Here is a 27890-nt window from a genome sequence, read left to right as displayed (position 1 = left end):
GGGCCTGATGAAATGCATCCTAGAATACTCAAGGAGCTGATAGAGGAGGTATCTGAGCCTTTATCTATCATCTTTGAAAATCATGGGAGACAGGAGAGATTCCAGAAGACTGGAAAATGGCAAATATAGTGCCCATCTATAAAAAGGGAATAAGAATAACCCAGGAAATTACAGGCCAGTTAGCTTAACTTCTGTGCCAGGAAAGATAATGGAGCAGGTAATTAAAGAAATCATCTGCAAGCACTTGGAAGGTGGTAAGGTGATAGGGAAGAGCCAGCATGAATGTGTAAAGAACAAATCTTGTCAAACTACTCTGATAGCTTTCTTTGATAGGAAAATGAGGCTCGTGGATAGGGGAGAAGCGGTAGATATGGTATACCTAGACTTTAGTAAAGCATTTGATATAGTCTCGCATGATATTCTTATCAAAAAATTAGGCAAATACAATTTAGATAAGGCTGCTATAAAGTGGATGCATAACTGGCTGGATAACCGTACCCAGAGAGTAGTTCTTAATGGTTCTTAATCCTGCTGGAAAAGTATAATAAGTGGGGTTCCGCAGGGGTCTGTGTTAGGCCCGGTTCTGTTCAATATCTTCATCAATGATTTAGATATTGGCATAGAAAGTACGCTTATTATGTTTGCAGATGATACCAAGCTGGGAGGGGTTGCAACTGCTTTGGACAACAGGGTCCTAATTCAAAATGATCTGGATAAATTGGAGAAATGGTCTGAGGTAAACAGGATGAAGTTTAATAAGGACAAATGCAAAGTGCTCCACTTGGGAGGAACAATCAGTTTCACACATACAGAATGGGGAGAGACTGTTTAGGAATGACTGCAGCAGAAAGGGATCTAAGGGTTATAGTGGACCACAAGCTAAGTATGAATGAACAGTGTGATGCTCTTGCAAAAAAAGCAGACATGATTCTGGGATGCATTAACAGGCGTGTTGTGAACAAGACACAAGAAGTCATTCTTCCACTCTACTCTGCACTGGTTAGGCCTCAGCTGGAGTATTGTGTCCAGTTCTGGGCACTGGAGTTCAAGAAAGATGTGGAGAAATTAGAGAGGGTCCAGAAAAGAGCGACAAGAATGATTAAAGGTCTAGAGAATGTGACCTATGAAAAAAGGTTGAAAGAATTGGGCTTGTTTAGTTTGCAAAAGAGAAGATTGAGGGGAGACATGATAGCCATTTTCAGGTATCTAAAAGGGTGTCATAAGGAGGAGGGAGAAAACTTGTTCTTCTTGGCCTCTGGGGCTAGAACAAGAGGCAATAGGCTTAAATGCAGCAAGGGAGGTTTAGGTTGGAGATTAGGAAAAAGTTCCTAACTGTCAGGGTGGTCAGACAGTGGAATAAATTGTCAAGGGAAGTTGATACTCCTGATGTATTTTGTACACCACAAAATAGCTGTAAGATATAGAATATCGTTGTTGTGAGAATGCACACATAATGGGAGTTATTACCCTGCTAATGGGTCTGCAGAAGATGATCAGGATGAGTTAGTATTGATATGTTTGTAAGAGGATACTTTTGGCTATCAGTGATAGACTGAGTGCCAGAAATTCTGCAGATGAGATGATCAGGGAGGATAACAGTAGGAACGGTCAAATGGAGAAATCAATAAATATTGTTTCTTATTGGTATGTGTAGCTTATCACAAAAGGCTGAAAAGCCTGATTATGTTTACATTGTGTGTTTTGAAAGGGATTTGTCTGCAATAAGTAAACTTCATGCTGCTCATTTATTTGTGTTCCCTCTTTTGAATTCTGGTTTTGTGATTACATAATTTATGGTTTCTGGCTGGATTTCTACCTCAGTGACTTGGGCTTGGAAAATTGTAGCAGATGGGGATAGCCAGCTTTCAAGAGTTCAAGTTTGTAGTGTGTATAAACACGGCATAGGATGATTACATGTCCCAGGAGCAGCAGTCACAAGGAAGTATCCTTTCAGACATCTGTGCTTTGTGCCGTTTAAGGATTCCTCAGATGGCCTCATTAACTCACCAAAGTAAGGCAGAGGAATTGGAATGGGGCTTGGGACCTGTTCCACAGTATTAGTTTATCATGAGATAAATTAAACCCTCAGAAACAAGATTCTGTACTCCAGAACTTCTTGTCTTTTTATTTATGTTTATTGTTCTTCTCTCCATGCTCTCCTCTGTCTTTGTTTGCTCCAAGAATATTATCTGCTGATGGGGAAAGCGTCAATTTATTGATCATCATAGCTTCTTTCCAGACAGAGAAATTATGGCTACATATTTTGTGGAGAAAAGAGACTGGGCTTTCAAATGTTACTTACCTATGAAAGTTAAATGTAACCTCTTTATGATTTACCACTAGTGAGGGAAGTAGGAATGTGGCTGATCTTGGCTGATGTGATGCTTTTGAGGGAGTGGCCAAAGCTGTTGACTTACTTGTTTGAGTCCTGTGCCACATGTTGCTTTAACCAATGGCACATGCGTGCAAGGTCTTGGCTATAATGATGCTCCTGAAGGAGTTGCTGTTGCTGCTCCCTCAGTTGAAGCTTGAACATTTTAAGAATGTGTGAGCGTTGGATGAGACTGAGCAGTTCATGGCGCAGTTGCCAATTTTCTGCTTTCACCTGCTTCGTGTGCAGGATTAGACTGCGTACAGCTTCCTCTTCAGCTCTCTTGGCCAGAGACTGAACCTTCTGATGAGAGTCCAGCTCATATTCAGCTTTAGCTTGCAGGAATCGGCTCTTGACCTTGTGCATTTGCTCTGAGTGCTGTATTTTTGTAAGTAGCAGTTCCCTCTCCAGCTCCTTGATTCTGCTCAACTGTTCCAACTGTAGATCTTTGAAGGGCTGCAAATCTTCAACTTCTTTGTTTATAAGAGAATACTTTGTCTCCATCTCGATCAATTGGTTCCTGACCTCCTTCTCTTTATCTGTGTGTTGTGACATCAACTTTTCCTTCTGCTCCTGGATCTGTGCCAGATCAAAGTGGTTCTGGTCGTTTAGTGTGATGATAGCATTTTGACGTTTCTGAGTGTGTTTACCGATATGGGTCACATACGCTTTGCTATCCTCCTGAATCTTCTGGGCCTCTTTATCCAGGAACTCATTCTCCGACAGGAAGTGCTCCACTCGCTTCATGTACATGTTCACATGCTCAGTCAGGATCTTATATTCCTTCTGCAGATACTGCTCCCTCTCTTTGACAAATAGTTCTGTGCTGCTCCTTGTTTTAGACTTATCACCTTCATTTCTGCTTGTTCCTTGCTTATTTTCCCCAAAACCTTTAGATTTTTGTTCTGGCTTCATGGATGCCATGTTAGATGCTGGGGTTCCAGGTGTACTAGTAAAATACAATAGCATAAAAGGTTATATATTATAGGTGAAGACCTGGAATACATTTTAAGGCTGGCTAACCCTTCTAGTCACAAATGTCCTGCTTTTAACTCATTTAAATATTGGCAGATTTTAACTGGTTGGCCTGAAATTTTTCATGCTTGGTCTCTTATTCAGGTCAAATTTGGAGTGGGCATGGGTGGGGAAGGAGATGTGTGGCTAGAGGATAGCAGTACTGAAAGGTATCGAAAGAGCTGTGTCTTGGGGGCATAAGAACATAAACATAATATCATAAGAATGGCCATAGGGTGTCAGACCAAAGGTCCATCTAGTCTAGTATCGTGGTACCACAGAGAAAATGAATCAAACAGAGGATCATCAACCCTGAGGTGAGAAAGGAGTAGGGAACAATAAAGTAGGTTTCCTGGGTGAAGAGGAGAAAGTGGGCCAATCAGTCACTTCTCTAAGGTGCTTGTACAGAAATGCAAGAAGCCTGGGGAACAAAGAGGAAGAATTAGAGGCCCTGGCACAGTCAAAGAAATATGAGGTTGTTGGAATAATGGAGACGTGGTGGGATGATTTGCATAACTGGAACATGGTCATGGAAGGGTATAAACTGATTAGGAAGGACAAACGGGAGAAAAAGAGGAGGAGTTGTGCTCTATGCGAGGGAGCACTATGAGAGCTTAGAGCTCTAGCATAAGGAGGGAGAAAAACCAGTTGATTGTCTTTAGGTTAAGCTTAGAGAGGGAAACAACAGAGGTGTTGTAGTTGGTGTCTGCTATAGACCACCAGATCAGGACAATGAGGTAGATGAGGACTTCTTCAGACAAGTAAGTGAAGCTTCCAAATCACTGAGGTGAAGATTGACATAGGAGATGGACGTGTTAGGAGTCTCTGGGTTAGACAAAGAGGGGTAAAAAAACAAGGGTGATCTCCTGCTAGCAGTCTACTACAGGCCACCTACCCAGGTGGAAGAGGTGGATGAGGCTTTTTGTAAACAACCAACAAAGTTGTGCAGGATTCCGGATATCAGCTATCCAGATATATGTTAGGAAACTAATACAGCGGGGCACAGAATATCCAGTAAGTTCTTGGATAGCATTGGAGACAATTTTTTATTCCAAAAGGTTGAAAAAGCTACTGGGGGGAAACTGTTCTGGATTTGATTTTAACAAACGGGGAGGAATTGGTAGAGAACTTGAAAATGGAAGGCAGCTTAGGTGAAAGTGATCATCAAATCACAGGGTCCACAATTCTAAGGAAGAGAAGAAGGGAAAACAGTAAAATAGAGATAATGGATTTCAGGAGGGCAGATTTTGGTAAACTCAGAGAACTGGTAGGTAAGGGCCCATGGGAAGCAAAACTGAGGGGAAAAGAGCTGAGGAGAGTTGGCAGTTTTTCAAAGGGACATTATTAAGGGCCCACAAGCAAGCTATCCCACTGCGTAGGAAAGATAGAAAATATGGCAAAAGGCTGCCGTTGCTTAACCAGGAGATCTTGCATGATCACAAAATAAAAAAGGAATCATATAAAAAATGGAAACAAGGCCAAATTAGAAAGGATGAATATAGGCAAACAACACAAGAATGCAGGAGCAAGATTAGAAAGGCTCAGGCACAAAGTGAGCTCAAACTAGCTACAGGCATAAAGGGAAACAAGAAGGTTTTTATAAATATATTAGAAACAAGAGGAAGACCAGGGACAGGGTAGGACCATTGCTCAGTGAGGAGGGAGTAACAGTAACAGGGAACTTGGAAATGGCAGAGATGCTTAATGACTTCTTTGTTTCAGTCTTCACTGAGAAGTCTAATGAAGGAATGCCCAACATAGTGAATGCTAGTGGGAAAGGGGTAGGGTTAAAAGTTGAAATAAAAAAAGAACAAGTTAAAAATCACTTAGAAAAATTAGGTGTCTGCAAGTCACCAGGGCCTGATGAAATTCACCTTAGAATACTCAAGGAGCTGATAGAGGAGATATCTGAGCCTTTATCTATCATCTTTGGAAAATCATGGGAGACAGGAGAGATTCCAGAAGACTGGAAAATGGCAAATATAGTGCCCATCTATAAAAAGGGGAATAAGAATAACCCAGGAAACTACAGGCCAGTTAGCTTAACTTCTGTGCCAGGAAAGATAATGGAGCAGGTAATAAAAGAAATCATCTGCAAGCACTTGGAAGGTGGTAAGGTAATAGGGAACAGCCAGCATGGGTTTGTAAAGAATAAATCTTGTCAAACTACTCTGATAGCTTTCTTTGATAGGATAACAAGCTTTGTGGATAGGGGAGAAGCAGTAGATGTGGTATACCTAGACTTTAGTAAAGCATTTGATACGGTCTCGCATGATATTCTTAGCAAAAAATTAGGCAAATACAATTTAGATAAGGCTACTATAAGGTGGGTGCATAACTGGCTGGATAACCGTACCCAGAGAGTAGTTCTTAATGGTTCTCAATCCTGCTGGAAAAGTATAATAAGTGGGGTTCCGCAGGGGTCTGTGTTAGGCCCGGTTCTGTTCAATATCTTCATCAATGATTTAGATATTGGCATAGAAAGTACGCTTATTATGTTTGCAGATGATACGAAGCTGGGAGGGGTTGCAACTGTTTTGGAGAATAGGGTCCTAATTCAAAATGAGCTGGATAAATTGTAGAAATGGTCTGAGGTAAACAGGATGAAGTTTAATAAGGACAAATGCAAAGTGCTCCACTTGGGAAGGAACAATCAGTTTCACACATACAGAATGGGGAGAGACTGTTTAGGAATGACTACAGCAGAAAGGGATCTAGGGATTATAGTAGACCACAAGCTAAATATGAGTCAACAGTGTGATGCTGTTGCAAAAAAAGCAAACGTGATTCTGGGATGCATTAACAGGCGTGTTGTGAACAAGACACGAGAAGTCATTCTTCCACTCTACTCTGCGCTGGTTAGGCCTCAGCTGGAGTATTGTGTCCAGTTCTGGGCACTGGAGTTCAAGAAAGATGTGGAGAAGTTGGAAAGGGTCCAGCAAAGAGTGACAAGAATGATTAAAGGTGTAGAGAATGTGGCCTGTGAAGAAAGGCTGAAAGAATTGGGCTTGTTTAGTTTGGAAAAGAGAAGATTGAGGGATGACATGATAGCGGTTTTCAGGTATCTAAAAGGGTGTCATAAGGAGGAGGGAGAAAACTTGTTCTTCTTGGGCTCTGAGGATAGAACAAGAGGCAATGGATTTAAACTGCAGCAAGGGAGGTTTAGGTTGGAGATTAGGAAAAAGTTCCTAACTGTCAGGATGGTCAAACAGTGGAATAAATTGCTAAGGGAGGTTGTGGAATCTCCATCTCTGGAGGTATTTAAGAACAGTTTAGATAGATGTATATCAGGGATGGTTTAGACAGTACATTGTCCTGCCATGAGGGCAGGGGGCTGGACTCAATGGCCTCTTGAGGTCCCTTCCAGTCTTAGTATTCTATGATTCTAAGATTCTATGATTCTATGATCACAGGTCCTGGTTCTCATGAGAGACTTTAATCATCCAGACATATGTTGGGAGACCAGTACAGCAGCACACAGACAATCCAGGAAGTTTTTGGAAAATGTTAGATATAACTTCTTGGTACAAGTGCTGAAGGAACCAACCAACCAGAGCACAACTTGACCTGCTGCTCACAAACAGGGAAGAACTATCAGGAGAAATAGAAGTGGGTGGCAACCTGGGCTGCAGCGACCATGAGGTGGTGGATTTCAGAATCCTAACAAAAGGAAGAAAGGTGAGCAGTAGTATACAGACCCTTGATTTCAAAAGAGCAGACTTTGACTCCCTGAGAGAACTGATGGGCAGGATCCTTTGGGAAACGAAGATGAAGGGGAAAAGAGTTCAAGACAACTGGCAGTATTTTAAAGAAATCTTACTGAAGGCACAGGAACAAACCATCCCGCTGCATAGTAAGAAATACAAATGTGGTAGGCAACTAGCTTGGTTGAACAGGGGAATCCTTGGTCAGCTTAAACTCAAAAAGGATGCGTATAGGAAATGGAAATGTGGACAGCTGACTAAGGAGGAGTACAAATATATGGCTGGAGAATGCCAGGCAGTAATCAGGAAAGCGAAAGCACAATTAGAAATGCAGATGGCAAGGAATGTGAAGGGTAACAAGAAGGGTTTCCATAGGCTTGTGAGCAATAAGCGGGTTATCAGAGAAGGTGTGGGGCCATTACTGGCTGAGAGAGGTAACCTAGAGACAGATGATGTAAGAAAAGCTGAAGTACTCAATGCTTTTTTTGCTTCAGTCTTCAAAGACAAGGACAGCTCCTACACTGCAGTGCTAGACAATGCAGTATGGGAAGGTGGAGGGCAGCTGTCGGTGGGGAAGGAACAAGTTAAGAGCTACCTAGAAATAACAGATGTACACAAATCATAGAATCATAGAACACTAGGACCAGAAGGGACCTCAAAAGGCCATCGAGTCCAGCCCCCTACCCCAATGGCAGGACCAAGTACTATCTAAACCATCCCTGATAGACATCTATCTAACCTGTTCTTAAATATCTCCAGCGATGGAGATTCCACAACCTCCCTTGGCAATTTATTCCAGTGTTTGACCACCCTGACAGTAAGGAACTTTTTCCTAATGTCCAACCTAAACCTCCCTTGCTACAGTTTAAGCCCATTGCCTCTTGCTCTATCCTCAGAGCCCAAGAAGAACAAGTTTTCTCCTTCCTCCTTATCACTCCATTTCAGATACCCGAAAACGGCTATCATGTCTCCCCTCAATCTTCTCTTTTGCAAACTAAACAAGCCCAATTCTTTCAACCTTTTTTCATAGGTCACATTCTCTAGACCTTTAATCATTCTTGTCACTCGTTTCTGAACCCTCTCTAGTTTCTCCACATCTTGTTTGAACTGCGGTACCCAGAACTGGACACAATACTCCAGCTGAGGCCTAACCAGTGCAGAGTAGAGCGGAAGAATGACTTCTCGTGTCTTGTTCACAACACGCCTGTTAATGCATCCCAGAATCATGTTTGCTTTTTTTGCAACAGCATCACACAGTTGACTCATATTTAGCTTGTGGTCCACTATAATCCCTAGATCCCTTTTTGCTGTAGTCATTCCTAGACAGTCTCTTCCCATTCTATATGTGTGAAACTGATTGTTCCTCCCAAGTGGAGCACTTTGCATTTGTCCTTGTTAAACTTCATCCTGTTTACCTCAGACCATTTCTACAATTTATCCAGATCATTTTGAATTATGAACCTATCCTCCAAAACAGTTGCAACCCCTCCCAGCTTGGTATCATCTGCAAACTTAATAAGTGTACTTTCTATGCCAATATCTAAATCATTGATGAAGACATTGAACAGAACCAGTCCTAACACAGACCCCTGCGGAACCCCACTTGTTATACTTTTCCAACAGGATTGAGAACCATTAAGAACTACTCTCTGGCTACGGTTATCCAGCCAGTTATGCACCCACCTTATAGTAGCCTTATCTAAATTGTATTTGCCTAGTTTTTTTTATAAGAATATCATGCGACACCGTATCAAATGCTTTACTAAAGTCTAGGTATACCACATCTACCGCTTCTCCCCTATCCACAAGGCTCATTATCCTATCAAAGAAAGCTATCACTTTAGTTTGACAAGATTTATTCTTTACAAACCCATGCTGGCTGTTTCCTGTTACCTTACCACCTTCCAAGTGCTTGCAGATGATTTCTTTAATTACCTGTTCCATTATCTTTCGGAGTTAAGCTGACTGACCTGTAGTTTCCTGGGTTATTCTTATTCCCCTTTTTATAGATGGGCACTATATTTGCCATTTTCCAGTCTTCTGGAATCTCTCCTGTCTCCCATGATTTTCCAAAGATGATAGATAAAGGCTCAGATACCTCCTCTATCAGGTCCTTGAGTATTCTAAGGTGAATTTCATCAGGCCCTGGTGACATGCAGACATCTAATTTTCCTAAGTGAGTTTTAACTTGTTCTTTTTTTATTTCAGCTTCGAACCCTACCCCTTTCCCACTAGCATTCACTATGTTGGATATTCCTTCATCAGACTTCTCAGTGAAGACTGAAACAAAGAAGTCATTAAGCATCTCTGCCATTTCCAAGTTCCCTGTTACTGTTTCTCCCTCCTCACTGAGCAATGGCCCTATTCTGTCCCTGGTCTTCCTCTTGTTTCTAATATATCTGTAAAAAGCCTTCTTGTTTCCCTTTATGCCTGTAGCTAGTTTGAGCTCACTTTGTGCCTTAGCCTTTCTAATCTTGCTCCTGCATTCTTGTGTTGTTTGCCTATATTCATTCTTTGCAATTTGGCCTTGTTTCCATTTTTTATACAATTCCTTTTTTATTTTGAGATCATGCAAGATCTCCTGGTTAAGCCAAGGCGATCTTTTTCCATATTTTCTATCTTTCCTACACAGCGGGATAGCTTGCTTCTGGACCCTTAATAATGTCCCTTTGAAAAACTGCCAACTCTCCTCAGCTGTTTTTCCCCTCAGTTTTGCTTCCCATGGGACCTTACCTACCAGCTCTCCAAGTTTACCAAAATCTGCCCTCCTGAAATCCATTATCTCTATTTTGCTATTTTCTGTTCTACCCTTCCTGAGGATTGTGAACTCTGTGATTTCATGATCACTTTCACCCAAGCTGCCTTCCACCTTCAAGTTCTCTACCAATTCCTCCCTATTTGTTAAAATCGAATCTAGAACAGCTTTCCCGCTGGTAGTTTTTTCAACCTTTTGGAATAAAAAATTGTCTCCAATTCAATCGAAGAACTTACTGGATATTCTGTACCCTGCTGTATTAGTTTTCCAACATATATCTGCATAGTAGAAGTCCCACATCACCACCAAATCTGGAGCCCTGCTTAACTTTGTTAGTTGTTTAAAAAAAGCCTCATCCACCTCTTCCACCTGGCTATGCAGCCTTTAGTAGACACCTTGCAGGACATCACCCTTGTTTTTTACCCCGTTAGTCTAACCCAGAGACTCTCAACATGTCCATCTCCTACGTCCATCTCCACCTCAGTCCAAGTGTGTACATTTTTAATATAAAAGGCAACACCTCCCCCCTTACTTCCCTGTCTATCCTTCCTAAGCAGGTTGTACCCTTCAATTTAATGCATCCAAGGGTACTGAGGGAATTGGCAGATATCATTGCAGTGCCTTTGGCCATTATCTTTGAAGACTCTTGGAGATTGGGAGAGATCCTGGATGACTGGAACAAGGCAAATGTAGTGCTCATTTTTAAAAAAGGAAAGAAGGACAATCCAGGGAACTGTAGATCAATCAGACTTACCTCAGTCCCTGGGAAAATAATCAATCAGACTTACCTCAGTCCCTGGGGATCCTCAAGGAATCCATTCTGGAACCCTTGGAAGAGGGAAAAGTGATCAAGAGTAGTCAACACGGATTCACCAAGGGTAAGTCGTGCCTGACCAATCTGATTAGTTTCTATGATGAGGTAACAGGGTCTGTGGACATGGGGAAGTCAGTGGATGTGATATACCTTGACTTCAGCAAAGCTTTTGATACAGTCTCCCACAACATTCTTGCCCATAAGTTGAGGAAGTATGGATTGGATCCATGGACTATAAGATGGATAGAAAGCTGGCTTGAAGGTTGGGCCCAACATGTAGTGGTCAATGGCTCAATATCTGGATGGCGTTTGGTTTCAAGCAGAGTGCTGCAAAGCTCAGTTCTGGGGCCGGTGTTGTTCAACATCTTTATTAATGACCTGGAGGAGAGACTGGATTGTACCCTCAGCAAGTTTGCAGACAACACTAAGCTAGGGGGAGAGGTAGTTACGCAGATTATGGCAGAGTATGGCAGAAAGGGATCTAGAGGTTATAGTGGACCACAAGTTAAATATGAGTCAACAGTGTGATTTTTTTTCAGGTGGTTTTTTTTAACAGCCCATTCCAGCACTCTGTTACCAAATCAGTGTGCTAAAGATAACCTTTTCAAGCCAGACCAAATTTTGCAAGACCTACTGGTTACTCTATATTGTTCTATTACCAGTGATCACTATCGTGTCCCATACCATGCCCCCAGGCTCGATCCAAATGAAGGATGGTATAAGGGACCCTTTTCTCCCATCCTCAGTAAAGAGCCTGGATTGTTTTTCATCTGTGGGGAAAAAGCTTATAAATACTTACCAACAAACTGGACTGGACGATGCTCACTTGGGCACATAGTACCCGGGGGATTAACTGTATACCCTCACATCACCGCTCCCGGCATAACCAACCTGGGAAGCTTCTTGCATCGGTCCAAAAGAAAGTTCACTCATAACCCCCTCATTGAGCGACCCACAGGCTTCCACAGATTTACCCGTGCACTTTTTCCCTGGTTGGGAGTTGCTGAACTTGAGCGAGCCTTCGTTAACATCTCAGGCCAACTAGAAATAGCTCTTAATCATACTGCAGATGCCTTAAATCTTTTAAATAACCAACTCCAATCAGTAGCTCGCTTTGCTCTACAAAATAGAATTGCTCTAGATGCCATTCTAGCCCAACAAGGAGGTGTCTGTGCTGTAATAAATCAGTCCTGCTGCTTTTATGTTAATCACTCAGGACAAATCGAGCAAGATGTCTCTGCTATCAAAGATGCAGTTCAAGTCCTGCATGCTACAGCTGAGACTGGAAAAACCTCATGGCTGGAGTGGTTAGTCCAACAGTTAGGATTTTCTCTCTCTCCATTCCTGCATTCTATTGTAACCACTATTTTGGTTGTTCTTATCATAGTAGTTGTGTTTTGTATAACACTGTGCATCGTCAGGAGACTAATTGATGATGCTATCTCCTCCACGCAAATCCGATACATGGAGCTGACAAGTGATCCTAGCCAGTTCCGTGATAGCCCACATACTGATTGGATCATTGGGCACTTTTAGACTTCCCCCAAGGAGGGCAAAAGGTGCTGGCATCACCACCACCTTGCGTTCTGGGATGTAGTGTGGTGCATCAGGGGGTGGAATGTAGCCAGACAGAGTCTCCCCCTTACAAGCCAGCTTGCTCGTCGCCCCCCCCACTGAGGAGCACACAGGGCACAGAAATGGCTGCTGACAGCACAGTCTTTGATGCCCTCATTGAGGCCCAGATATGTTGGCTTATCGTGACCCTGAGAAGCAGAAAGTACAGCTAGAAGGCTAACAGGCCAGACTGTCAACATGAGAGGAGGGGGGGGGGACCCTCAGAAATCACTCCAGCTGGCATTGATCAATATGATGCACACACACAATCACCCAGAAGGGGACGTGCCCCGCCCGCACAAAAGAATGTCCTGTACTCCTAAATTGTTTATCTCTTGTCTTACAAGTGCAAACTAAGTAGAAATGCCCTTGTAACAAACTGGTGTCACAAAGACAGACCAGTATGATCTGGCACCATAGATAAGAAAGAGAATACATAACCCAAAAGGCGTATAAAAGATGGGTCCAGCAGAACTCTAACTTTGAGTGCATTCCACCAACTACCTGCTGGTCGGGTCAGGTGATTGCCTCCCGAGGTCCACAACTGGGGACGCCCAACCTCGTATTCTTCTTTCCGCGGAATTGAGTGACCGATCCGGCTTGGCTACGCTGGTATCGAGAGACGCAGAGAGGGTAAGATACACCCATGCTAGGTCTCTGACTTTTTTTGTGCACAGCTAAAGAATTAGAGCTCTGTAACTAGAGGTCATTGTGCCAAGATATCATTGTGTTAGATGATAACAGATATCTTTGTATTGGATTGTAACGTAACTTGTTAACACCTGTACTTTGCTAGCATATAAGAAGTAAACAATAGCCTTTTGTAACCGCACGCTTATAACTGTAGCTTAATAAACTTGTAACTAGTTAAGATCCAAGCCTAACTATTTTGTTAACCCTTTTGTCACTGCAACACAGCCGGCACAACAAAAGAACTTTAACCGTTTGGTTACTACAGCCTGGCCGTGGGTGAGAGTGCTAGGAGCTGTCTGCTCTAACAGTAAAAAAACTGGGTTGTTTAGGACCCAGGGGAGTACCTCACCGCACATTACCCGGCCACCGGCTAACAGCAGAGTGCTGCAAAGCTCAGTTCTGGGGCCGGTGTTGTTCAACATCTTTATTAATGACCTGGAGGAGAGACTGGATTGTACCCTCAGCAAGTTTGCAGACAACACTAAGCTAGGGGGAGAGGTAGTAACGCAGATTATGGCAGAGTATGGCAGAAAGGGATCTAGAGGTTATAGTGGACCACAAGTTAAATATGAGTCAACAGTGTGATGCTGTTGCAAAAAAAGCAAACATGATTCTGGGATGCATTAACAGGTGTGGTGTGAACAAGACACAAGAAGTCATTCTTCCTCTCTACTCTGTGCTGGGTAGGCCTCAGTTGGAGTATTGTGTCCAGTTCTGGGAGCCACATTTCAAGAAAGATGTGGAGAAATTGGAAAGGGTCCAGAAAAGAGCAACAAGAATGATCAAAGGTCTAGAGAACGTGACCTAAGAAGAAAAGCTGAAAGAATTGGTCTTGTTTAGTTTGGGAGAGAGAAGACTGAGTGGGAACATGATACCTGTTTTCAGGAATCTAAAAGGGTGTCATAAGGAGGAGGGAGAAAACTTGTTTTTCTTGCCCTCTGAGGACAGAACAAGAAACAGTGGGCTTAAACTGCAGCAAGGGAAGTTTAGGTTGGACATTAGGAAGAAGTTCCTAACTGTCAGGGTGGTCAAACACTGGAATAAATTGACTAAGGAAGTTGTGGAATCTCCATCTCTGGAGATATTTAAGAACAGGTTAGATAAATGTCTATCAGGGATGGTCTAGACAGTACTTGGTCCTGCCATGAGAGCAGGGGGCTGGACTTGATGACCTCTCAAGGTCCCTTCCCATCCTAGCATTCTATGCTTCTATGATATTTTGGAGGGGAGAGATAGGATCCAGAGTGACCTGGATAAATTGGAGGATTGGGCCAGAAGAAATCTGATGCGGTTCAACAAGAAGTGTACAGTCCTGCACTTGGGGTGGAAGAATCCCAAGCACTGTTATAGGTAGAGAACTGACTGGCAAAGCAGCAGTACAGTAGAAAGGGACCTGGTGGTTTGGTGGATGAAAGGCTGGATATGAGTAAACAGTGTACCCTTGTAGCCAAGAAGGCTAATGGCATATTAGGGTGCATTAGGAGGAGCATTGTGAGAAGATCAAGAGAAATGGTTGGTCCCCTCTATTCAGCACTGGTGAGGCCACATCTGGAATATTATGTCCAGTTTTGGGCCCCCCCAGTATAAAAAGGATATGGATGTGCTGAAGCAGGTTCAGTGGAGGGCAACAAAAATGATTAAGGGGCTGGAACACATGACCTATGAGGAGAGGCTGAGGGATTTGGGCTTGTTTAGTTTATGAAGCTTGAGGGGTGATTTAATAGCAGCCTTCAGCTTCCTGAAGGGGAGCTCTGAGGAGGATTGAGAGAAACTGTTTTCAGTGGTGACAGATGGCAGAACAAGGAGCGATGGTCTGAAGTTACAGAGGGAGAGGAGTAGGCTGGATATTAGAAAAAACTACCTCACTGGGAAGGTGGTCAAACACTGGAATGCGTTGTCTAGAGAGGTAGTGGATTCTTCATCCCTAGAGGTTTTTAAGTCCCAATTTGACACGGTCCTGGCTAGAATGACTTAGTTGGAGTTGATCCTGGTTGAAGCAGGGGGCTGGATTAGATGACCTCCTAAGGTCCCTTCCAGCCCTATGATTCTACAATTCTAAGAAATGATCCATCCTCTGTCGCTTATTTCCAGCTTCTGACAGAAGCTAGGAGTACATTCCTGCTCAGACTGGTTAATAGCCATTGGTGGACCCATTCTCCATGAATTTAATCTAGCTTTTTTTAAAACCCTGTTATAGTCTTGGCCTTCACAGCATCTTCTGGCATGGAGTTCCACAGATAGAATGTGTGTTGCCTGAAGAAGTGCTTTCATTTGTTTGTTTTAAATCTGCCACCTATTAATTTCATTTGTTGACCCCTTGCTTCTTATATTATAGGAAGGACTAAATAACTCTCTGTTATTCACTTTTTCCAAACAATCATGATTTTATAGCCCTCTATTACATCCCCACCCCCACCCCCTTACTTGACTTCAGTGCTTTTTTGTTTAAAAAAAAGAAGAGGAGCTGCTACTCAGCCAGATTCAGCTCCCCCTCCCCTCCCCACCCAGCTAGTCCCATGGCTGGGAGTGCTGGCAAGTACTGACACCAAAAAAGCACTGGTTGTGTCTTTTCCTAGCCAAAAAGTCCCATTTTTATTAGTCTCTCCTCATATGGCAGCTGTAATAATTTTTGTTACCATTTTCTGAATGAATACAAATTTCCACATATCTTGTTTGAGATGAGCTGACCACATCTACACACAAAATTCATTATGAGGACGTATAAGCCGTGTCTACACATGCACGCAACTTCGAAGTAGCAGCACTAACTTCAAAATAGCGCCTGTCACGGCTACACGTGTTGGGCGCTATTTCGATGTTAACATCGACGTTAGGCGGCGAGACGTCGAAGCCGCTAACCCCATGAGGGGATGGGAATAGCGCCCTACTTCGAAGTTGAATGTCGAAGTAGGGCACGTGTAGACGATCCGCGTCCCACAACATCGAAATAGCGGGGTCCGCCATGGTGGCCATCAGCTGAGGGGTTGAGAGACGCTCTCTCTCCAGCCCCTGCGGGGCTCTATGATCACCGTGTGCAGCAGCCCTTAGCCCAGGGCTTCTGGCTGCTGCTGCTGCAGCTGGGGATCCATGCTGCATGCACAGGGTCTGCAACCAGTTGTCGGCTCTGTGGATCTTGTGTTGTTTAGTGCAACTGTGTCTGGGAGGGGCCCTTTAAGGGAGCGGCTTGCTGTTGAGTCCGCCCTGTGACCCTGTCTGCAGCTGTGCCTGGCACCCCTATTTCGATGTGTGCTACTTTGGCGTGTAGACGTACCCTCGCGGCGCCTATTTCGATGTGGTGCTACCCAATGTCGATGTTGAATGTCGACGTTGCCAGCCCTGGAGGACGTGTAGACGTTATTCATCGAAATAGCCTATTTCGATGTCGCTACATCGAAATAAGCTACTTCGATGTAGGCTTCACGTGTAGATGTAGCTATAAAGGCACCAAGATAATATCTGTCTTATTCTATATCCCTTTCTTAATGATTCCCAACCCTCTGGTTTTTTTTTACTTTTTTGTTTTGTTTTTGCATTTTTTTAATTGCTACTACATATTGAGTGGATGTTTTCAAAGAGCTATCCACAATAACTACAAGATCTCTCTCAAGAGATAACAGCTAATTTAATCACCATCATTTTACATGTATAATGTTTTCCATTTAATTTGCATTTATCAACATTAAAAGTCACATGCCATTTTGTTGCTCAGTCACCTAGTTTTGTGAAATCCTTTTGAAGCTCCTGAATTCTGCTTTTGACTTAATTATCTTGAATAGTTTCGTATCACCTGAAAATTTTGCCACCTCACTGTTTATCCCTTGTTCCAGATAATTTATGATTATGTTGAATAGGATTGGTCCCAGTATGGACCCCTCAGGGATACCCCAATTACCTCTTTCCATACTGAAAACTTACCATTTATTCCTACCTTTTGTTTCTTATCTTTTAACCAGTTATCAGTCCATGAGAGAACATTCCCTCTTATCCCATGTCAACATATTTGCTTTAGAGCCTTTGTCAAAGGCTTTCTGGAAATCCAAGTATACTATATTCATTGCCTTTCCCTTTGTCCAAAAGCTTATTAACAGACCCCATCTCCCAAAGAATACTAGTAGATTGATGAGGCATGATTTCTCTTTACAGAAACCATCTTAACTTCTCCCCATTAAATTATGTTCATCTGACATTTCTGTTCTCTACTATGGTTTTAACCAGTATTGAAGTTAGACTTACTGGCCTGTAATTGCCAGGATCACCTCTAGTGCACTTTTGAAAAACTGGTGTCACATTAGCTGTCCTCCGGTCATTTTGCACAGAAGATGATTTAAAAGATGAGTTACAAATCACAGAAGCTCTGCAATTTCACATTTGATTTTTGTGTCCCATCCTGATGTGCCACATACCCAGTCAATGTGGGAAATCCCACATTATAGAGCTTTTTATTTTTATAACCTCTCTAGCTGTGTCTACACGTGCACGCTACTTCGAAGTAGCGGCACTAACTTCGAAATAGCGCCCGTCGCGGCTACACGCGTCGGGCGCTATTTCGACGTTAACTTCGACGTTAGGCGGCGAGATGTCGAAGTCGCTAACCTCATGAGGGGATCGGAATAGCGCCCTACTTCGACGTTCAACGTCGAAGTAGGGACCGTGTAGACGATACGCGTCCCGCAACGTCGAAATTGCCGGGTCCTCCATGGCGGCCATCAGCTGGGGGGTTGAGAGATGCTCTCTCTCCAGCCCCTGCGGGGCTCTATGGTCACCGTGGGCAGCAGCCCTTAGCCCAGGGCTTCTGGCTGCTGCTGCGGCAGCTGGGGATCCATGCTGCAGGCACAGGGTCTGCAACCAGTTGTCGGCTCTGTGGATCTTGTGTTGTTTAGTGCAACTGTGTCTGGGAGGGGCCCTTTAAGGGAGCGGCTTGCTGTTGAGTCCGCCCTGTGACCCTGTCTGCAGCTGTGCCTGGCACCCTTATTTCGATTTGTGCTACTTTGGTGTGTAGATGTACCCTCGCAGCGCCTATTTCGATGTGGTGCCGCGCAACGTCGAAGTTGAACATCGACGTTGCCAGCCCTGGAGGACGTGTAGACGTTATCGAAATATGCTATTTCGATGTTGGCTTCACGTGTAGACGTAGCCTCTATGTGAGAGACTGACTGGAATAGCAAGCGAGCCTCTAGGTCAGGACTGAGGGACTTTGACAGAACTGTGTGAGTTTAGGAGAAAGGATGAAAGACTAGGTGCATCTACATTAGCGCGCAATGTTGCAGTAGCAGGCACAACTTTGAAATAGCTCATGCCGTGTCTACACATGCCGCATGGTACTTTGAAGTTGAAATCGACGTTAGGCATGGAGATCTCGAAACCACTATTCCTATGAGAAGATGGGAATAGCACCCTACTTCATCGTCTAACGTCGAAGTAGGATGTGTGTAGACAATCTGCATCCCGCTACTTCAAAATAGTAGAGTCCGCCATGGCGACAATCAGCTGGGATGCAGAGACGTGCTGTCCAGCCCATGCGGGGCTCTATGATCTCTGCGCACAGTGGCTCTTAACTCCACGGACCTGAAAACCCCGTAGCAGGAATCTGAGACCATGCAGGCAGCAGCTGTGCCAGGAGGTGCCCCTGCACAGCCCAGACCAAGGTAGTCAGCAAGCCAGCCAGCCCCCAAAGCCAGCCAGCCCCACCCCCCGATGGCAGCCAGCCAGCCCCCCGAGTGTTCCCAGGGTTTCCCCTCTGAGCCACCACAGGGCTCCCAAGCCTCCAGCCAGTGGGGCAGGAAGCGGGGCCCCTCTTGGACTGAAGCCAAGCTCTGCACCCTGCTGGGGCTCTAGGGTGAGGAGGAGGTGCTCCATGTAATGGGGAGCAGGCAGTGGAACGCAGATGTGTTCAACCGGCTGGCTGAGTGTCTGACCACCTGGGGTCACCCTTCCTGCACTCCTGACCATGTCAGGAGTAAGGTAAAGGAGTTGCAGCAGGGTTACACCCGGGTGCAGGACTTGGCCAGATGGTCAGGGGCTGCTCCTGCCACTTGCCCCTATTACCAGGAGCTCAGAGCCATCTTGGGCCCCTGGGACACCTCCTCCCAATGGCCGTCCTTGACATCACGGCCAAGGAGCCCCAGCGGGATGTGGAGCCAGCCCTGCACCCCCAGAGCCAGAGCCAGGGCCAGCCACGGAACCATCCAAGTGGTCCAGAAAGGAGCGGGAGCTGGTGATGAACATCTCCTCCTGCAGCTCCAGCATGGCATCCGACTGATGGGCTTCCCCTGACCGCGGTGGTGGACCCTCAGGTATGTACTCTACAGGGCACATACCCCGGGGACATGGAGGTGGGGGCACCATACGTGACTGGGGGCCCCCCACACCCCTAGCAGACCCTGGCTCACCAGGGCCCAGGCGGACCGTGGCCCTGGGATGGCAGCATGGCCACCAGTGCCTGTCAGTACACACACCTGCAGACAGCACTGCACCCAGCCTCCGGGGGGTGGACCACATGAAGGGGCCAACCACTGGGCCACCACACTCACAGATGGGGAGACAGGGAATGGGGACGTGAGCAGGACTCAGTATTCACAGCCTTCCTGTCTCTTCCCCCTGTTTCTGCAACAGCACCATCTGAGGGCCAGGAGACCATGGTGCCATTCGTCATCCTGGACAGCCCCTCCCCCAGTTCCCTGGACTGTGACCACTCAAGGGCACCGTCGGTGCTGGGACAGGGGTGAACTGGCATGGACCCCAAGGTGGCCGCTGCCCTCCAGCGCCCGGGAGACAACTCAGAGTGGCCGCTATGATTTGAGGAGTGGAAGGCCACCTGGCGCCAGGAGGCCTGGGGAACCTTTATGGCCACATTTAACAGGGTGGCCGCCTCCTTTGAGGAGCTGGCAGCCCAGTTGCCACCCTCTGCTGCCCTCCCTGCTGCCCCATCTACCAGCCCCCCAGGGCACGAGCCTGCTGAGGCCAATTGTTGGGCCATGGACCTGTCCCGACCATACCTCCCGGTCCTCCTGGCTCCCAGCCAGCCTCGCTGGGGTCCCTGGACAAGGCGGGGGACCTGCGACCTTGACCTGGTGGGGGTTGCATCCATCCACCCCAGAGTGATAGGCCAATGGCTGGCCTGTCCACATGCCCCCCGCCACCCTCCACAAGGTTATGGAGCATGCAGTACGTGCCCACAACCTGTGGAACATTGGGAAGGCTGAAGTCCAGGTGGGCCAGGAGGCAGCGCCACTGGCCCTTGAGGTGCCCAAAGGCCCACTCAACCACCTGCCAGGTGTGGTTCAGCTAAGCATTGTAGAGCTACTGGCTAGTGGTGAGGTGGCCCATGTACGGGAGCATGAGCCAGGACTGGAGTGGGTATGCTGTATCTGCTATGAGGCAGAGAGGCATGGTGGTGTCCCCCAGTGGGCTCTCCCTCTGGGGAATGTAGGTCCCTGCCTCCAGCTGGCGGCACAGGCCTGACTTGCAGAACATGCGGGCATCGTGGGTGGAGCCAGGCCAGCCCACATACATGTCCTGGAACTGGCTCCGGCTGTCTACCATGGCCTGCAGGACGATCAAGTGATATCCCTTCCTGTTTATAAAGTGTCCACCACTGTGCTCTCCAGGGCATGGATAGGGATGTGGGTCCCTCGAGGGCCCAAAAGCAATTCAGGAAGCCTGCAAAGCCCGTGATGGCTCCATCCAGGTCCCCAACTTGGATGACCCTCTGGAGCAGCAGGCATTGAGCACGCGCACCACCTGCAGGGAGGGAACATAGGCACCTGTGAGGATGAGCAGGGTGCACCCAACCCCACCACACCCCGGGCCCCTCCCTGGCCTCCCCCATCCCGGGCTCCCTCCCCACCCCCCGGGCCCCCCTACCCAGCCCCCGACCCCCCAGTGGGTGTGTGCCCAGGCCTCTTTACCTCCATTATGATGGAGCCAACTGTGGCCTTGTCCACACGAAATTCGTGGCCCACAGAGTGGTAACTGTCTGGAGTGGCCAGGTTCCAGACAGCAATCATGACCTTCTTTTCCATGGTGAGGTTGTGCCACATCTGGGTGTCCTGGTGCTTCAGAGCAGGGGTCAGCCATTGGCAGAGCTCCAGGAATGTCTGCTGCCACATGCAGAAATTCCATGGCCACTGGTCACTGTCCCACTCCCCCATGACCAGGTGCTGCCACCACTCAGTGTTGGTGGGGTGGCTCCAGAACTGGCGGCAAACTTGGCACGAGGGCCCAATGGTCTGAGGTGTCCTCTTCTGCCCCTGGGGAGGGCTCCTCTTCCAGGAGCTGCTGGGCAGCCACCCGTGTGTTTGGAAGGGGCCCTTTAAAGGAGCGGTTTATCATTGCCCATGAAGGCCTTCTCTGCCCTGCAATGCTGTCCACAGGCTTTCATGGCCTCTTATTTTGAAAGGAGCCACTTTTATGTGTGAATGCTCCCATTTGCTGTCTTTTCAATGTGCCGCATAGCTATTTCAACGTTGCACGTCGACAGCACCAGCCCCCATTGCTGTGTAGATGCTACGTATTGAAGTAACGTATTTCGTTGTCGCTACTTCGAAATAGCAATCTAGTGTAGACATAGCCTCTAAGGGTCAAATTGTCTGTGTGTTGAAAGGAAATGAGTAACTGAGAGTCAGAATGCTGCCAAGCATATGAAGGAAGCAAGACCCCAAGGATCCAGAGCTCCAAAGGAGCCCTGAATGGTCTGAAGCATATGTTTGAAACTCTCCGATCTCCATTGTCTTACCTTCTCTCTCACTCCTGAGCTCTTAATAAACTTTCAGGTAGTTTCTTTGTCTCTGAACCACCAGGAAGCAGTAGAATAGTAACCTCTGACAGCCAGATCCTAGAGGTTGTTAGCAGCCCTATGGCCTTTGCCCCAGAGTGAGGAAGTGAATAAAATGGTGTGATTGACCTGTCTTGAAAGTTGTATGTCTCCAAGGTGACAGAATATCATGACATCACAGGGCAAGCTCTATGTGTCCATGATGACAGATTGGTGGGGCCCAATGTGTAGAGCAACTGTGTAATTACATAAATTACAACATAATTGTCTTTGTGTTGGAATATTCTGAATAACAACGCTTCAGATATCTGAGCATCATCCCCCTAGCCCCACTATCCCCCACTCTGATCCTCATGATTGCAAAGTAAACCCTCAAAACCTAATTTGTGTACAAGCATGTGTGTCTGCCAAACCATTCATCTCAATAGGACATACACATTGAAGCCTAAATGATAATATTATAAATGTCAACCTTGCTTAGAGCTTATATAAGTTACTAAAAGGCATGGCTATATAGGGGCCAACATGGATATTAATTACAGTGTGGTAGATAATGTTAAAATGTTATAGTTTTATATACCTATTTACAAAGATGACATTAGCTCATTGTAATGCAGGAGGATGGTAAGAGTCCAACAAATACATTTGGTATAGTGCAAAGGAAATACTGGGGTCCTGTTATATTTAATATGCTGCTTCTTTTTGGATGGCTGTCATAGTAGTAATTAAGAAGTGCAGCGTGATAGGTAGTGGCCTCTGAGGCTATGCCTAGTACTGCAGGGGGTTGTCAACAAAACAGCAGTTTTGCTGACAAAACCTGAGTAGTGTCCAGACTGCAAAGTGCACTCTGTCGACAGTTGACAGGACGGAGTGGTTTTATTAACAGCCATACCCCACTCACCACAAGGAAAAACGTGTCTGTCAAGAGATCTCTTGCAAAAGGTGGTTCTGGACATGCGGGGGTGCGGGTGTGTGCTTCTGATGACAGAAAAGGCCTCCAGGATGCTGCACAGATGCACCACTGGACACCCTGTCGAAAGCAATCAGCGCTCCATGGCTCCTGCCTGTGGCCCCTTCTTAAAGTTGCTAGGAGTCCGGGGAATCCTGTGGTAGGAAGCTGAGAGCGCAGGAGCAGCCAAGCAGCCCCCAGTGCCTTCATAGCCACACCTTTCCTCAAACCTTGGATATGGCTGAGCAGCAGGGAGCCCAAGATCCCCCCTGGGCCCTCACAGGATCTACCCCAGGAGTCAAAAAAACATGACCTCTCCTGGAGCAGGGCAAAGACCCAGGTTCTCCTGGATCTCTGGACTGAGGAGGAGATGTTGCAGGACCCCAAGGCTCACTGCAGGAGTGCTGATATTTACAGCCACATGGCTGATGCCCTAACCCAACAAGACCACCCTCACTGCACCCTGGAGCAAGTGAGGACCAAAGTTAAAAAGCTGTGGCAAAGGTACATAAAGACCCAGGATGCGGTGGGACTCTTTGGGGCACAATCCCCATCCTGCCCTTATTTCCAGGAGCTCTACAACATCTGGGGGGGGGCCGGAGGTGGGGAACATCTCACTCTCTGGACTGAACCTGGGCTTGAGGCACCCCGCCCCTGGTGGAGCAGGAGCCAAGGAGTAGCCATCAGAGGGCCAGCTCCTGCAGGAGCTGTACTCTGAATCCAGCAGCCTGGTAATCACCCTGGGCCCATTCTCTGGCAGCCAGGCCACTTCCTGGGACTCCTCTGGGCTCTCAGAGGGTCCCACTGATGAGTGCCCCATGTGTCACACACATGAGGGTGTGGGGGATGTGCAGACAGAGCAGGCTGCGAGCGTTGCTTGGCTGGCTTGGGTGGGGCATCGCACTGCAGTTCCAGCACATGGAACCATGTGCGGCAGTACTGTGCACCACCTGCAACCAGCAGACAGTCCGAGGGCATGGGCAGCCTCCTGCTGCCGTGCTCACAGAAGGCTGGATGAGTGTCAGGGCCTGAGTGTGTGGGCCCTTTAAGCACCTGCCACAGCTGGAAGCAGGCTAGCCACTAGGGAGCTGGCCTGACCACAGACACACCAAGACATGCAGCATCTGCTCCCACAGGCAGCGCTGTGAGCTGACGGTATATGAGTGGGCCCCAGGGAGGGCTAGGCTGCTCCCAGCTCACCACCCATGAGGGGACCTCTATGTTGCCAGACACCCCCTTGGCCGCTAGCCCATAGAGCAGAGGTGTTGGGGGGGCAGTAGTCAGAATGCCCGTCAGAGCCCCCGTGCAGCAGGGCCCATTGCAAAGGCCATATATGACTTTGCTCCTGGGACATCCCCATCCCTTAACCCGGCAGGGAGGGGTTGTTGGTAGCTGCTCATAGTGCAGGGCTCGGCCTCAGGGGTTGCAGTGCATGAATGATTCACTGTCTCTCCCTCCTTGTGTGCCATACAGCTGGACCTGCACTGACCAAAGGGTGAGCCACACCCACAATGCCAGACTGCCCCCCGCCCCTGCCGGAGCCATAGAAGACACTGGAGGGTCCATGAGGAGATCAGAGATCATGCAGCAGCATAGCATCGTCCTCAAGGACATCCAGAAGACCCTGGAATACCGTGTCTGGGTGGATGCGATGTGGCAGTCGTGGGAGCAGTTAATGTCACATTGTGATGCTGTCACAAGCGTCTGGCAGGACATGCTGGCCCAGCTGCCTGTGGCCACCCCCGTGGCACTATATTTGCCTTTTTCCAGTCACCTCAGACCTCTCCCAATCTCCATGAGTTTTCAAAGATAATAGCCAAAGGCTCTGCAATGACATCTGACAATTCCCTCAGTACCCTGGGATACATATAGTCTGGCCCCATGGATTTGTGTGTATCTAGCTTTGTAACTAATCCTTGAAGTGTTCTTTCCCCGGTGAGGGCTGTCCAGCTCTTTCCCATTCTGCATTGCCTAATGTTGTAGTGTGGGAGCTGACTTTGTCCATGAGTACAGAGGCAAAAAAGGCATTGAGTACTTCATCTTTTCGCACATCATCTATTACCAGGTTATCTCCCTCATCCAGTAATGGCCCCCCACCTTCCCCAATCAGTCTCTTATTGTTAACATATCTGTAAAAACCCTTCATATCCCTTCCTAGCTGCAGTTCCAACTGTGCTTTCACCTTCCTGATTACTCCCCTGCATTCTCCAACAATATGTTTATACTCATTAGTCATCTGTCCAAGTTTCCACTTCTTATATAAAGCCCTTCTGACTTTAAGCTTACCAAGGATTTCCCTGGTAAGCCAAGCTGGTTGCCTACCATATTTGCTTTTCTTACTGTACATCAGGATGGCTTGTTCCTGTGCCTTCTGTAAGGCTTCTTTAAAATATTTTCTTGAACTCCTTTCCCCTTCATATTCAGTTTCCCAGGGGATCCAGGCAATCAGTTTTCTGAGGGAGTCAAAGTCTGTTCTTCTGAAATCAATGGTCTGCATTTTACTGCTCACCTTTCTTCCTTTCATCAGGATCCTGAAATCCATCATTTCATGCTCACTGCAGCCTAGGTTGCCATCCACTTCTATTTCTCTTACTAGTTCTTACATGTTTGTGAGCAGCAGGTCAAGCTGTACACAGCCCCTTGTGAGGTTCCTTCAGCACTTGTACCAAGAAGTTATCCCCAACATTCTCCAAAAACTTCCTGGATTGTCTGTGTGCTGCTGTATTGGTCTGCAGTATTCAGCTGGACTTGCTGTAGATTTCTTCATAGGTTATGAGTTAACTGATTGGGCATGGGTCCCTGTGGAACTGAGTTTGGGGAAGGGACAGAGTCTGCTGTACAGAATAACTATTTTGGATGTAGGTACACTGGGCTTCTTTCTAATTGTAGGTATACAGCAGTAATGGGAGGCAATGCGTGTGGTCCTACAATCATTTATATGTGAGGACAACTAGTTATGTGACACTGTGAACTGATATTCTGTGATTCTGTGCTATTCTTTTTTTTTCTCCCCTTGTAGTGGATTAAGTATTAAGGGAAGAGAAGTCTACCCCTATTTTGTGATGGCTCACTGTTCTCAGTCACTTTCCTTGTCAAGCAGAGACCAGAGTGTCCAGATGGGAGTGGAGCAGCCACCAATGTAACAGAGATAAGTGTTTGGTTTGCAGAGGGTTCTCATCACAGCCCATGTGGCTCCAGGTAGACACACCCTGTTAACTAGCGCTGAGATTGCAAGTAGAGGTTACAAGGAAACCAATGACCCCATTGTCAGGGGCTGCTTTTTAGTCTTGGCAGAATCACAGAATCACAGGGCTGGAAGGGACCTCAGGAGGTCATCTAGTCCAGCCCCCTGCTTCAAGCAGGATCAACTCCCACTAAGTCATCCCAGCCAGGACCTTGTCAAGCTGGGACTTAAAAACCTCTAGGGATGGAGAATCCACTAGCTCTCTAGGCAACACATTCCAATGCTTCACCACCCTCCTGGTGAAGTAGTTTTTCCTAATATCTAACCTACACCTCTCCCTCTTCAACTTCAGACCATTACTCCTTGTTCTGCCATCTGACTCCACTGAGAACAGTTTCTCACCCTCCCCTTTAGAGCTCCTCTTCAGGAAGCTGAGGGCTGCTGTTAAGTCACCCCTAAGTCTTCTTTTCTGTAAGCTAAACAAGCCCAAATCCCTCAGCCTAGCCTCATAGGTCTTGTGCTCCAGCCTCTTAATCATTTTTGTTGCCCTCCGCTGAACTTGCTGCAGCACGTCCACATCCTTTTTATACTGGGGGGCCCCAAACTGGACATAATACTCCCGATGCGGCCTCACCAGTGCCGAATAGAAGGGAATAACTACTTCTCTATATCTGATAGTAATGTTCCTCCTAATGCACCCAAGTATGCCGTTAGCCTTCTTGTCTACAAGGGCACACTGTTTACGCATATCCAGCCTTTCATGCACCATAACCCCTAGGTCCGTTTCCATTGTACTGCTGCTGAGCCAGTCGGTCCCCAGCCTGTAACAATGCTTGGGATTCTTCCGCCCCCAGATGCAGGACTGTACACTTCTAGTTGAACCGCATCAGAACATCCTCTTCAGCAGTGTTTCTCAGCCAGCGGCATGTGTCCCTTTGGGGGTGCACTGAGGTTTTCCAGGTGGTACATCAACTCACAAGCTAGGTCTCAAGAGCTGTGGAGAAGTAGGTGGGGTGTTGGGAATGAGGGTGGAGCTGTGTCTGTGGTTGTTGAATTAGTTTCTGTTCATCAAGTAGGGCCAATATAGATGGTAGAGAGCAGCAGGGATGAAGGCATGTTTTCACACACCAGTAGAGCTTAGTGTAGTGATGGCTCATGTTTGGCTTTTTCTGCCATGCTTGCAGAAGAATGGTCCGGGAGCCCCTGCCAGGGGAAAAAGCTTACAGAAATGGAGCTAAGTACCCTGGCCATCCTTCTAAGGAGACATGAACAAGCCTTAGATTTCTGCCTTCTGCGTAAGTGATTTTGAGTAAGTGGTCAGCTTTTTGAATTCCTGATCTGTACTCACTGTAGGTTTCTTCAAAGGCTGTCCGTTTACTGAAGGGGAATGTGGCCCTGTGGTATTGGGGTTGGAGAAGGGACAATTGTTTGCATTGTAGAGTGACTGTTCCAGATTTAGGTGCAACAGGCTCCTTTCTAGTTGTAGTTCTACAGTGGTAATGGGAGGGGCATGACTGATATCAAAGCTCGGGGTGTGTTAGATGCAAGAAGAAAAGGTTATGAGATATTAATGACTCAGAGGCTAATTTGTCATTCCCTCCTACACACACACCCCTTGTGGTGGATTTCACAGAGGGAAAAGTAGTCAACAGTGAGTTTAATCCCATAAAGTGATGGAAAGAAAATGAGAGCAGTGAACTTAGATGTAGACTTAGATGGAGGTCCGCCTGTGCTTCTGGGCACATTGGACAACAAGTGCTCTCCAGGGATTTCGGTCTGATGCCACTGTTTCCGCTTCTTCCCACTTTATACCAATGTTCTTAAAGTCTTCTTTAACCGTGCTTTGCCATGTTTTCAGTGGTCTTCCCCTCTTTCGCTTTCCTTTAGCTGGTGTCCATCGCATTGCTACCTTTGGATGAAGATTATCTGAAAGACGCAAGATGTGTCCAGCAAAACACAATCTACACTCTGCCACAACATCCTGCAGTCTCTGCAGACCACATCTTCATAGAATCTCCT

At 46.6% G+C, this 27890-nt stretch overlaps 1 protein-coding gene across 1 annotated transcript; it reads right to left on the bottom strand.

Annotated features, from left to right (window-relative positions):
- Positions 1-2413: 2413 nt before the first annotated feature.
- CCDC166 (coiled-coil domain containing 166) lies at positions 2414-3295 on the bottom strand. The gene has a single exon (XM_074985539.1). The coding sequence runs from the start codon at positions 3293-3295 to the stop codon at positions 2414-2416; it is 882 nt and encodes a 293-aa protein (XP_074841640.1).
- Between the last annotated feature and the right edge of the window lie 24595 nt (positions 3296-27890).

Source organism: Carettochelys insculpta, chromosome 2, assembly GCF_033958435.1.
Source record: "Carettochelys insculpta isolate YL-2023 chromosome 2, ASM3395843v1, whole genome shotgun sequence".
In the NCBI taxonomy this organism is placed as follows: domain Eukaryota; kingdom Metazoa; phylum Chordata; order Testudines; family Carettochelyidae; genus Carettochelys; species Carettochelys insculpta.
The sequence above is the reverse complement of the archived record's forward strand: the minus strand, read 5'-3'. Positions and strand labels throughout refer to the sequence as shown.

Excerpts from the sequence above, each read along its gene's own strand:
- CCDC166 (XM_074985539.1), bottom strand. The coding sequence starts at position 3,295 with ATGGCATCCATGAAGCCAGAACAAAAATCTAAAGGTTTTGGGGAAAAT.